Source organism: Copadichromis virginalis, linkage group LG14 (genome assembly GCF_057382275.1).
Source record: "Copadichromis virginalis isolate Kocher_CV1m ecotype Utaka linkage group LG14, C_Virginalis_male_GT1.1, whole genome shotgun sequence".
Taxonomy (NCBI): domain Eukaryota; kingdom Metazoa; phylum Chordata; class Actinopteri; order Cichliformes; family Cichlidae; genus Copadichromis; species Copadichromis virginalis.
In genome coordinates this window covers 2,373,622-2,387,104 of record NC_140631.1, presented here as the reverse complement: position 1 = coordinate 2,387,104, position 13,483 = coordinate 2,373,622, and the positions used below count along the sequence as shown (strand labels likewise).

Genomic DNA, 13,483 nt, shown 5'->3' with positions numbered 1-13,483 from the left:
ACTTTGTCTCCAAACTGCCTAACTCAGAGGTTCCCAAAGTGTGGGGCCCGCCCCCTAGGGGGCGCAGAGCCATTGCAGGGGGGGCGTGGTGTGAAAAAACAAACAAACAAAAAAAACAAACGCTTGGACACTGCTAGCATCATGGACAGGTTTTTGACGGGGCTCCCACACAAACGCAAAGCAGGAGATGTGCCAAGGTAGGTCTCTGTGACAGAATTAGTTTTCCCTGTCGGAAGCAGCGCTGGGCTCTCCAGATCACGGACAAACAGGATCCCACATTCTTGATTTTTAGTTCACAAACACTTTTTGTAATGACTCACTACTCCTGACATTTTGGAGATGTTTGCTCTTTATACAGTAAAGTTACAGCGGGATACAAATAACATCAGGCTGATCCTGCCACGATTTGTTCCCCGGTTCAAATCACGGACAAACAGGATCCCACAGCTGTTTATGTTTTTAAACCCATTTTGCACAGAGAGGCATTTTTTAAAAATGTATTGACAGCAATGTTGAATATTATTACACAGGACAAAAAACAACTACATGTAAAATAATGACACTGTGACGCCGCTGCCTTTGTAAATGGAGGGACAGTAACTGTGTGTAAAACCTGCAGACAGTCAGATTAACAGCATTTCGTCTCTATCATTCTGCAATTCATCTCATGTAAACAATAACGTGGCCACAGCGTGACGTGAATAAAGGCACATACCTTTGACGTTGCGTGACCAACTCTGTATTCCTCGTCCACACGTAAACGCAAAAAAGGAGTTTTAAAAATCTCAGTTTTCGATGATTCGAAACGCCATCTACGTGGACGAAACAGCTGCGTGTTCAAAATCACCCGTGTAGGTGCGGACGTAGCGTAAAAGAGTTAGTAATTTATTCTATTACTACCTGTAATTTATTGCAGTTTACTTTTATCTGCTTAATTGTTTACAATAAGTTTAAGGTGTGAAATAAACTGCAATGGAGCAAAATATGGGCGTGTGTGGTTGGAGGATGTGTTTGCGTGGTGGGGGGGTGCGAACATTTTCCTTGTGAAACAAAGGGGGGCCTAGCAAAAAAAGTTTGGGAACCACTGGCCTAACTCAAGCTGTCTTTGTGATGTGATCATTTATAATCCTGTCCATCCGGTCACTGGCAGGATGGCTGTAGCGCAGTAGTTTGATCCCTGTCTATATGCCAAATATCCTTGGGCAAGGTACGAACTTCAAGTTGCTCCCCGATGCATCCATCAGAGTATGAATGTTGGGTAGAAAACAATTCAATTCAACTTTATTTATATAGTGCCAAATCACAACAAAAGCCACCTCAAGGCGTTTATCTTGCACAGTAGATCGTACAATAATAGATACAGCAGAAAGTGCTTGTGTGATTGAGTGCTTTAAATGCTCACAGAGTAGAAAACCACTATACAAGAAGCAGACTCCAGACCGTAACATCTGCCACCTCCAGATCGACCTTCTGTCTTATTCCCAGTACTACTGTCTCCAAACCATCACTTGTAAACCTTCCCTTTCACTCTTTCTGCTTTCCTTCTGTCACAAATCCTCCCTGACACTCATCTCCAGCCACTCCACCCTGCCTACACTCTCTTCTTCATCTCTCTTGTGCACTTTGGATTCTGTCCAGTCCAAACTGGGACCTGGTTTCATAGTAGAGGCACCTGAAAGCCGAAGGCTCTGCTATGATATTCAAGACTTTGTATGTGAGGAGAAGGATTTTAAATTTGATTCTGGGTTTAATGGGGACCCAGTGCTCTCTGTTTCCAGCTTCTGGTTAAGCTAAAGGAGTTTTTAGAGCTGCCAGATTATAATGAATCATATACGTCCAGCCTAGAAGTAATAAATGCATTAGCTAGCTTTACTCTGAGACTGACATGAATAATTTTGTGACATTGTGCAAATAAATGAAAGCAGTCCTACATGTCTAACTCTTATGGTAGCTTCCTTTTAAATGGAGAGAAGCAACAATGTAGAAAAACACATAAAATTAAAAATGCATTAAATGAAATAAGTATTTGATGCCCAAGCAAAACATGACTTAGTGCTTGGTTTGAAACTGTTGCTAGCCAGTGTTAAGACGTTTGTTGCACACATCTCAGGAGGGATTTTAATGCACTCCTCTTTACAGAAACTCAAAATCATTGAGGTTTCTTGGCTGCTGCTCATCTCGAAGTTTCAGCCTCCACAGATTTTCTATCCGGTCTTTAAGTGATGACGTGACGAATTCTGCTTCCGGGCCCAAAGTAGTCTGCATTTAAGAAGGTTGTTGTGTTTTTAACATGTTTTAATGCTTTGTATCTTGTTCTATTTAATCTCAACAAGCCCCTAAAAACAGTCAGTGATCGCTGTCGACCTCTCTCGGTTTTTATTACCGCTCATCATTTTAAAGCTCAGTTTTTAAACCCTTACGATGTAACTACAGCCCAGCCCATGCTGCGGTATATTAATGACTAATGATGGATTATCTCAGTTGTTCTCCTGACTGACGTTTGGTCCGTTTACAGCATCCTGCTATGCGATTGCATTTGTCCCTAACCATCAGGAACCCTCACGTTAACTTTTATCGAGTGGAAAAAAGTTAGCGTTCATCCTCCAGCTTCACTGTTTATGTTATGTTAACATAACTTTGTCGCGCTAGCGATCACTTGGCACCAGTGGCGTGTCTAGAAAATTTTTGTTGGGGGGGCCAGGTAGGGGCACAGATTTGGAGAAGGGTGGCAGATGTAATTGGCAGATAATGTTTAAAAAAAAAAATTCTACCAACCATTAACCATAATTCAATAATCCTATAAACCTATTAACCGAATGAGCTTTTAACTCTTATTAGAATGAGATTTTAACCACTACGGTGCAAAGTTTTTAGATACTGCGTTGATAAAGTACAAGAGATACAATCAGTGCTTTGTCAGTGTTTACTCAGCAGTCAAGGACAGCAATATTTGCATAGTATTTTTACTGACATATAGTGCACATATGTTTTGGGCAAAAACATTTTTGAATATTAAAATACGAACATTTGTAACAAACAATTGACAAATTAGCCAATGCCAATGTAAAACTTTATCTGCCTGTTAAAAAAAGAAGATAATCTTCTCACAAACTGGTGTTTGATTTTGAAACAGGAAAAAAGTGGAGAAACAACTGAAAAGACTAACATTTGAATAAAACCTGAAAGCAAGTAAATACTTTCTCTGCTGCCTTATGGTAAACTTTGGTAATATTGATCAAGAACAACACTGGCTGACGATGAAATACAGTCAGCTGGCATGGTGACACTGCCAGTATTAACCTGCAGGGCTGGACTGGGACAAAAAAATTGGGCATTTTTACTACAGACTGACCCACCAGGTAGTAAAGCCATAAAGACTTTGACTGAAAACAAACGCTGTTGTGACAGTGATGTACAGTCTTGTTGGTATATGTATGATTTCTATACATTTTACGTCAGATAAAAACTTTGGTTGTAAGATTTAGATAATTATTTAATAAAAGTGAGATATTTTAAATGAGAATAAGAAAGAAAAGTATTTCTTTGTGCCCCCCTCTCCCTGTTAATTCCCTACCTGGCCCCCTGGCATAACTTTGCTAGACCCGCCCCTGCACAGTTACCAGCTGTCAGCTACGTAAAAAAGGATCCTGGTGTTATTTGTCTCTCAGAAACAGTTCATAACTTCCCTTCAACTCATTCATGTCACCTAAAAGGTAAACCTGTTTCTCCATCACCTGTTCAGCTCTGATGATTCAGTAAGGACATCTCCTGGTTTCATCTTCATGTTTCCCTCTCACCAGATAACCAAACCGACATCATGACCAGCAGCTTTACAGCTGTGGCTCCAGCAAACATCAGCTGATACTAGAAATTAATATTAAATAAATTCTAACAACAGCTGATCAAGCTTAAACGTGCTCCTGTTTAGCACGACATCCGCTGGTTTCCTGTTTCTGGCGCAAATTGTTCTACCTGAACTAGAGAAGCTTGTGTTAAGTGCTAAACCGTGTGGTTCTCCGAATGATGTCGTTCCACCCCGTTTTCTGAAAGAGGTGTTTCCTACTGTTGGACCACATATTTTAAACATAATCAATACCAGCCTCTTGTCAGGTCAAGTACCAAGTGAGTTTAAGCATGCAGTTATTCATCCCTTACTTAAAAAGCCAGGCTCAGATATTTCAGTAAGTCCAGGACAAACTGTTCCTTTTCACCTCAACAGGAAACCCGTAATAATTTCTCTGAATACCAGACGATTCCGTTTTTTACGGGACGGTTGGCAGCTCTAATAATTAACCTTATGAACAAAATAAAGTTCAACATCAGTAACATAGCACCACCCAGCTGTATAGAAACTCTGTCATGCTAGCTAGCACGCAGTACGAAAAAGTCAGCATAACGAAAATAAACTCCACCTAAACTTGGTTCATATCTGACCCAGAGAGACTGCAGGTCATAACTTCTTACCTGAAGTTCAGTTCACCTGACAGGCTGACACTCTCGGACCAGCAGCGCTTCGGGTCTCTCCTCCTCTTGCCTCCCCTTCCCTCATCCACCTGCTGGCCTCCACCACTTGCTAATGTTACTGAATCTGTGAAAGCTCCGCGATAGCCACCACACAAAGTAATGAGTAACGAGCCTATCTAAATCCCAGTAACGAGTAACGCGTTCCTGATTTTGGCATAATAACTAGTTACCGTGCTCGTTACCACAATAATAACGTAGTTACTGTAACGCGTTACTTAATAACGCATTAGTCCCAACACTGCCAATAACATTATTAAAAAGCATGTTCACAGCCTGGTTCAGAATCTGCTTTGGACACTTCTTTTCATCTGTTACTGCACTAATAACTGCATGTGTGAGTTGCACCCGTAGAGTTTATGAATGGCAACAAAGCTGATAGCTTATCACAGTAGTGACAGAAGGATGGTTGTAAAACAATAAATCATAAAGAGAAAGCATCGAGGCAGGTTGTCCACTGTAGTCGGTGACACACAGAAGTCAAACCCCTCATGCTCTGCTGTAATTACTACTCACTTCACCCCCATAACTCTTTAGTCCACTGTTGATCTCTGCTCATATTCTTTCTCTGGCCTCTCGTTTCCCATCATGCTCAGCGATTCTTTCACCGCCAGTGGGCCAAACCATGTTGCCATGGCAAACAGGGTAAATGAGAGATGGAGCCCTGAGGTAGGATGACAGAGAGCATTGTCTGGGAGTGTGTGTGTGTGTGTGTGTGTGTGTGTGTGTGTGTGTGTGTGTGTGTGTGTGTGTGTGTGTGTGTGTGTGTGTGTGTTCGTTCTGAGTGTGCTTGACTGGATGTATGGATTCTAGCACAGGGATGTGATTTGTGCAAACCACATTTACACACAACAATAGGCTTTAATGTTGTGTGCAGTCTCTCGGGAGGGAAAAGGCCGACCAGATGTGACAGATGAATGAGAGACACTACGCTGATATGAAGACGCAGCGCTGAGCACCCAGTGTACCCAAACACGTTTAACTCAGCTTTACATCAAATAACGCAGCCATGTCGCAATGATGTTGTGGTTCACATTCTGCCTGCACATAGTTTATGCAAATATGGAGGTGTGTGTGTGTGTGTGGTAGCCATGTGGTACAATTAATGACCAAGCAAACAGCTCAGCTAGTACTTCTGCGCCTGTAGATGAAGCAGTTTATCATAGTCTGTATCTACAGGCACACATGCAGAAAGATGCAAGTAATCCACACACTCACATGCAGACCTCAATGCAGACCTGAGGCTTATCACGGTGTGCACACAGACCATTCATCCTTAGCAAACACTCAACTGAGCTGATATTGTGTCTGCTGGTGACAGACACTGGAGATATATCTCCAGTTGTGTGTTTTACAAAAACTGGAAGGCATTTGGACGTCCTAGTGGACCTTTGTGCTTTTGATGACGAATTTTATGGCTCTAGAACCCAACCGGGCCCAAGTGGACGTTATGAAGATAGTGAAACTTTAAAACATAAATATGGACTAACAATAATGCAACAGTAGCCTTTGAAGTGAAAACACCTAATTTAACAAGTTCAATCAATAAGCCCAGAATCGATGGAATCAGGCAGATGTTGTCAATAATTTAAAATGCTACTGCACATCTTTTAAAAATCTCACAATTAAAAAAAACTACAAGCAAATTCTTCTGTCTACCATTATGACTTAAATATGCTAATATGCACAAACTAGCTCATACACAGCATCACCCAGCAAACAAAAGTCAAAGTAGAGAGCACCTGCAAAAAGATGGCAAAAACCTCCTCCTCCACCAATGCACCGAAGACCCCCGGGCTTGGGCAGGGCCCCAGCGCATGCACCAACCACGGCCCAAACCCCCCAGGCCCAACCAGAACCCTAATTCGAAGGCGTAGTGCCCCCTGTATCTCAAGTCTCCAAGCCCACCCTGGACCTGCCAAGGAGCAGAGCGGTGACCAGGCCAGGCAGCCGCCAGAAAAACACCACCCAAGAGTCACCGAAGCCCCATTCTGGTCAGAACCACAGCTCCTGCACAGAACCCCCCAAGAAACCCACCCCTAGGCAACCGCCAGACCCCCCAAGTCCGTACGCCCCCCTAACCCCACTAGGTGATGGAGCGATCAAAGGAACCCAGAGAGATTGATCTGATGTGGCGGCAGAGGCTGTCTCAAGGCTAATATGGTCCAGCAAAAGAGCTCTATATCGGTTAATACTAAGATTATTTTTGTTTTTCCACTTCATGGGGACAGTCTTCTTAGCAATGTGGTGGTACTGCGATGAACACAGTACACACCAACGTTTCAAATGCAGGTTTGACAGGTTTGTGAGTGTACACTTTATCCAAAACCTAGTGACGGTTTACTCATGTTTGTTATTGGGTGAGTGTGGCGTGTTGTATAGAGCACTTTGAGTAATCTGGGAGAGTAGAAAAGCGTTATTCAAGAATCAGTCCACTCACTCTCTAAACAGAGTTTCGTCATGTTACTTTTGCATTATTACATTCTGGCACATGTTCTTATTACATGGCTTGATTAAGGCCCACATTAGGCTGACATCTGGGGCCAGAGCTGAAACTGTTCTGGGCCAGCACAGGGCCACCAGTGCATCTGCAACTGGCCTTGTGCTGGCCCATGTGTGGGCCACCTCTGGCAAACCAGGTCTGGGCCACCAAAGGGCCGTCATTCTTTGCGGTATGTGGGCCTTGTGTAGGCACATTGTGTAGTCCAGATCCGGGCCATACCAATTTTGCTATGTGGGTACCAGAGGGTACTGCATGGTGCTGCAGAATGCTGTGGTAGTCCTTTTGGTTCAGGGTGCCTCTCACTCTGTACAAGTCACCCACCCTGGATCCAGAAAAACAGCCCCAGACCATCACACTTCTTCTTCCATGTTTGACAGTTGATGATACACACTGTGCAACCATCCTTTCACCTACTCGACGGCGTACAAAGATTCTACAAAAATCCAAATTTTGATTCATGAGTCCATAATACCTTCTTCCAGTCTTCAGTAGTCCAATGGTGGTGTTTCATGGCCCAAGCAAGCCTCTTTGTCTTATTCTGATGTCCTAGCGATGGCTTTCTTGCTGCAACTCATCCTGCCCATAGTTTGTGGGTGTGTGTAGTTAATGTTGAACGCTGCATTTGACGCTCAAGTGAATGAGAAAAAACACGTCGATCGGTTGTAAGAAAGTGTGGCAGTATGTAGACCCGAGTGGTGTTTGGTGTTGTCTGATTATATGTGTGCACATTAACTTATATGATGTAGTGGATGTGGTGACACTGAGTGTGTATCTGCGTGATCGTGGTGTGCAAATGAAATAATCTTTGTGTAAAGACCAAGGGTGCAGAAGCAGAAAAACAAGAAAGAAAACTAATTGGGGGGACGTTGGGGTTGAGAAGGAGTGAAAAGAGTACGCTGTTTGTAACTAAGTAGGAAAACAGCTGATCTGTAGAGTGAGGGAAGAGAAAAGGAAGAAGAACATGCAAAGGGCCAAGAGGCAGAGATGAAAGGGAAACTCGAAGGAAAACAAGAACATAGTAACCGTCACGTTTACGCTGCGGTGACTGAGGGTGATTGATCTGTTATGACGTCACGTTGCATTAACAAATTGACATGAATAAGCTAGACAGATAAGGGAAGAGGAGGAGAGAAAAAGGCAGTGCATTCTCATCTGGAGTGGCGTTAATACAACCAGGGAGAGGTGCTGGGGTCGCGACTCTTCACCGTCTCCTCATGAAATCTTTGAATTTGGCCACAACAGGTCGCGGTCTCCTGGCTCCCTGCGATGAACACGGTGGAAGGTGATGTTCTTTACAGTGTCTTCCCGAAGCTTCAGGTGGGTCTTCATGAAGGTTTTAATGTAATCTCATGCTACGGGCCTGGAGATCGATGACACTCTCTTTTATTTTTTTATTTTCTTCAGCTGGGTCACATTCTCAGTTAGACAAGTGACAAAGTCCCACAGCTGAAACCTGAAAGCTGGACAGTCGCTTATCGATTGAGTCCAGTATTTGTTTAACTCTGAGCCACCATTCGCTTTTCCCCGCCAAGTCTCCAGGTGTCTGACATCACCTAGACCTTTGCCATGGAAGATTATCTGGTTTCACCTGATTAGTACTCTAAGCTATCAGGGCAGAACAATTACATTCTCTTCCACTAGAGGGCAGTACAACTACCTGCTCTAATTAAATGGTGCCAACTGCCAGTAAAACAGGAGAAGATGAAGAAGAATTTATGTACCGTATTTCCCGGACTACAAAGCGCACCTGAATATTAGCCGCAGAAGCTAAAATCAGGGGAAAATCCTGTTTTGTACATACATTAGCCGCACCTGACTAAAGGCCGCAGGTGTTTCAATGTTGACTTATCATATGTAAGAGAATATGCACAAAGGGAATTGTCAGGAAAGAGATGGCTGTTTGGAGACACACCCCTTTTGTTAATATTTTGAAAAACAAGTTATGGGTACATATTTGCACATGTAGTACATAACAATAACCTACAGCACACCAGAAAAATAGATCCGGACTACCTTTCAGGCTCAGGTGCAGCGACACGGCTTTAACAAGAAGAAAAGTCAGTCATTCACCATCTTTCTCTTCTTCCTGCGCACTGAAACCACCAAAGTCCTCTTCTCCAGTGTCGGATACGAACAGGCTCATGATGGCTTCGTCATCCACTCTCAGCTTCTCTCCTTCGTTGTCACTTTCAAAACCAAAGAAATCCTCGTTGTCAGTGTCAGAGTCGAACACCCTCTGAAGGGCCGTGGCGGTGTCCTCCTCTCCATCATGCAGCAGTCCAGCCCTTCGAAATCCGTTGGTGATCGTGGATGTTTTCACACTTTTCCACGCTGTCAGAATCCACCGGTGGAGTTGGGCATAACTTGCTTTTCGCAAGTTTATCGCCGCTCGTCATCCACGACTCCCGCTAAACGCTACTTTGAAGTTTGTTTTTCGCGCTACTTGTACGGCACTATGTTGCCTGGCGGACGGACACGTGACCAACATACCACTCTTGAACCCCGATACTTTGTGTCTGATCACATGCCCTTCCGCCAGGCAACGTAGTGCCGTACAACAGCGGAACAAACAAAACAAATCGTCTTACGATATGACAAAAATCACGGACAATCCTTAGAAAAGCCGCACCTGACTAAAAGCCGCAGGGTTCAAAGCTGGTGCAAAAAGTAGCAGCTTATAGCCCGACAATTACGGTAATAGTCATTTGAAAAGGAAAAAGTCAGTCTGACCTTGGTCCTGGACCGAGAGGAAGGCCGAGCATGAATAGTGATCATAAGAAAGCAAAAAAGGTAAACTGGGGACAATCCGAGCTAACTCCGCTATGCCTGGTGTGCTGTGTGGTTTTTCTAATGTGAAACATGCTGTGGCTCCAAAAGGTTGGGAAATACTGACCTAGAGCATTTTCATGGACTGTGTCTGAGATTAGAGACGTTTTTATACCCAAATTTGAGCCTGGTGGACGCTGAGAAGTCAGAAATGAAACAAGCATATTCATTCATTCGTTTTTTTCTGTACAGGAAAGCGAGTCAGTAATTATAATTTGCCATCTTAATCAAAACATAATAATTTGCTTGGATGGATAACATTATATAATAAAAATAATTTTATTTTATCATTAAAATATCATTCCAGTTAAAGAACATGCAAACACTGGTGCATTCGGCATCACAGAAGCATTAATGTTAATTTAGGGCAGCTGTTGCAATAACTTGGATGATTTTTGTGTGATTTCTTTATCGCTATCATAACTAACACAGATCACATTTCTGTAATCTTCAGAGCAACAGCATCAACTGTGGGGAGACCTCGTTTGTCTGTTATTCTGTCCACCCTGTCATAAAACTGTCTCTGCTACCACATTTATTGTCCCTTAATCATTTAAAGTTCAGGTGAATAATTAGGGCTACACTAACAGTCTTCTTATCCTCCTTCATAAATTGGGCTGAAATGGGGAACAGAGTCTCTCCCTTTCTAATTAAGACGACAGATTCACTCCGTTTGCACTAATGGTGGCGGAGTCAGGTACGGTCCTGCTGCTCTCGTCATAAAGTGATGAACTGAAACCTTAATGTGGAATCATGACAGGGGTTCGAAAAGCATTTAGTAAGCGATGCGTCATGGCTGCCTCGGGACAGATTTGGGTGAATTCAGCACAGCAGACAGTAAAAGCAAAGCAACAGGAGGGGTCGGCGACATCTGCGTGACCAACCTGGTAAGATCAGCCTGCTGCTGGAGCTGCTCCTGCACTTTACGGCAAACCTCGCCGGCGGTGTCGCAGACTTTGCCGACCTTGGTGAAGAGGGCTGCGATTTTGTCGCTGCGGAGAAACCCAGCAGCTCGTCTCTTCAGCAGGTGACCCAGGCAGGCCTCGACGGCAGCTGCAGGGACAGCAGGCAGCTGAGTTAATACTGACAAGGGCAGGAGAGCAACCAGAGGAAAGTATACACAAAGTGGAGGAGAAGAGATAACAGCTCAATTTTGAATTGAAGGAATCAGCAAGAAAGATGGAGACTGACATAATTATCACATTAAATGAAATAAAGCCTGAAAAGCTTGTGGTCAGCACAACCAAACGATAGCATTTTTATCAGCTGAACACTGTTATAGTCTGGTCTAGTGTTTGTATCTCTACGCTATCCACTCGGTCTTGTAGCACTGAGCGCTGACGTGGCAGCACAGAGGAAGATTGTGCTCTTCCAACAAGAAATACAGTGTTTTAAAGTGTTAATGTATTTTTTTTAACTTTATGTACTTGATAAATCTTTATTGATTCATAAAACGAAAAAAAGCAGGACTACAACAGCGACCAGGCTATCAAGGCAGTGGGTAGAGAGAACATTAGGGAGGTGGCTTGCTGTTAGCAGTGCCTGTGAGTACACTGATTGCGGATTGTCTAATTACTACTGACTCAAACTTATTTGAACAGAGACAAACTTGTTTTTGAAAGAAAAGGCAGACAAAACCTCATTTTCACATTTTCCCACGAATGTGAGAAGTCGCAATGAAAGGAACCTGATGAGCACAAACATGTTCTGTTACAGTCGTGGAAAATTTGTCTTCTTTTGATTTTGCTTTCATCCTTTAATGGCAATTTCCAATCAATGTGGAATTATCAAAGATTTTCCTCTGAACTGCAAAGTGGTAACTCTGCTAATTATTAAACATGCAGCTGGTTTGAGAATATAAAACTACATGTGTCATTTCTCTGCAAGTGAGCTGCACAGCAGTGTTTATGTGCACATGGGTGCTGCTGCAGCTGACCTCTGATTTCCACCTGCAGGCTTTTATAGATAAAGTTATTAGTGAAACACCCTGACATATTTAGAGGGTTGCCGGCGGTAACCTCAGCGTGCAGCTGCAAGATGACTATGTGGAAGAACAAATGCATTACGAACAGGACATTAGTATATGAGCTGAGGCACAAGTACAGAAGGGCACTGACTCATATGCAGAAAATGAGGGAGAAATTGAGGTAAACAGTCTCTTCCTAGCTGTGACCCATCCATTAGCCGTCTCCCTCCCTCCCTCTGTAATTGCTGCATTAGTGCTCAGCCATAATGAGCTTTAGGGCTGATGTTGAAAGCAAGATTGTGACACAATTATTTCAGCCAAAGCAAACAGAGAATTTAGCTCGTACTTACTCAGAGACTGTTTTTAATACGCAGCATGTTTTATTAATGCACCGTTATTTCAAATAAAGGTGTCTGCAGATGCTCTGGATCCAAATGAGCTTCAGTGTATATATACAGACGCCACAAAGATTATATTTATTAAAAAGCCCATCTGAAATATGTGATTCATGTCAGGTTTGAGCACTTGTGGTTCTCTGCTTGCTTTTGCTCTGTGAGGTGAATCTACCACATAATATTACAGACCGACAACAATGTTATTCTCTGCGATGCTGGGAAAAACCTGCTTTATGGGTGCAATCGTCTGCTTTTATTGCTACTCTAGGCACCTTAGAGGGTTGCTCAGAGGCTTGGAGATTTTCACTCACAAAGCTGTCTGTGCAGTACATTCACAGCAGCTTCTGTCTGGCAGATTAATACATTAGCCTCTGGGGACGTCTTGCTGGTAATACTTTCTCGTGTAAAACTGTCCTTTATCCTATTAGAAGAGGATCGCCAGGATTAGCAGCAGAAGAAGAAGTGAAGGTTTGCAGGGAGGGAATATTGATGCACGGTTGTTTCTGTGGAAACACAAGAATTGAGGACAGGATGCAAGCAGCTCTCCCACGGGAGGAACCGCACCCAGCATCAGCTCATCCTGCTGCCTCTCCTTACAACTGGCCTGTTAATTCATGTTCTGGGTGTCTGTGGCTCTGATGAATCATCAAATCCAAGCTATTACACGAATAATTAGCATCATTCTAGGGCTATGGAAGAAAACACTGTGAAATAAGTGCTGCTGGGACCACAGAGCAGCGGAAGGCTCGTTTCAATACTACCAAAACATGCTCGCCATGCAAAATGTTTTCATTTTGGTTTAAAACATTCGCCGAATCCTTCGAGTCGCCCCTTCGATACCTCTGCTGATAACTCTAGATTTATGACAAGCATAGCTGTGTGTGGTTTTTCAACGCCAGTTTAAAGATCCGGCTGTCCACGTTGGTCATTCAGAAATCCACCATCACACATTATTAGAATATTTCCTAATATCAATGAAAAAGTATTTTAACATACAGAAATGACCAACAATGCACTAATTTACACACTTAGTATGTTGAGTCCATGAATTACTGGATCAGTGTGGCGTAACATGGAGCCAATAAGCTTGCAGCACTGTGTTGAGTCATGGACCCTGGGTCTGAGGAACCCAGGGTCCATGAGCAGATTTGGACTGATATTATATGCTCTATGTATATTGAATGTATTGTGCTGCTGTCCCTTGTTTTCCTGCTTGCTGGTGTGTGTGTGTGTGTGTGTGGGGGGGGGGGGGGGGGGGTACAGGTGTATCTG

The 13,483-nt window shown here is 43.3% G+C and overlaps 1 protein-coding gene across 3 annotated transcripts in view; it reads right to left on the bottom strand.

The window, feature by feature from the left end:
* sgsm2 (small G protein signaling modulator 2) overlaps positions 1–13,483 on the bottom strand; it is a 102,787-nt gene that overhangs the window by 29,651 nt on the left and 59,653 nt on the right. For all 3 annotated transcript variants that reach the window (XM_085479010.1, XM_085479013.1, XM_085479012.1), the window contains exon 3: positions 10,735–10,903. In XM_085479010.1, the coding sequence (XP_085335136.1) occupies positions 10,735–10,903 (169 nt within the window). The remainder of the gene's footprint in view (positions 1–10,734; positions 10,904–13,483) is intronic.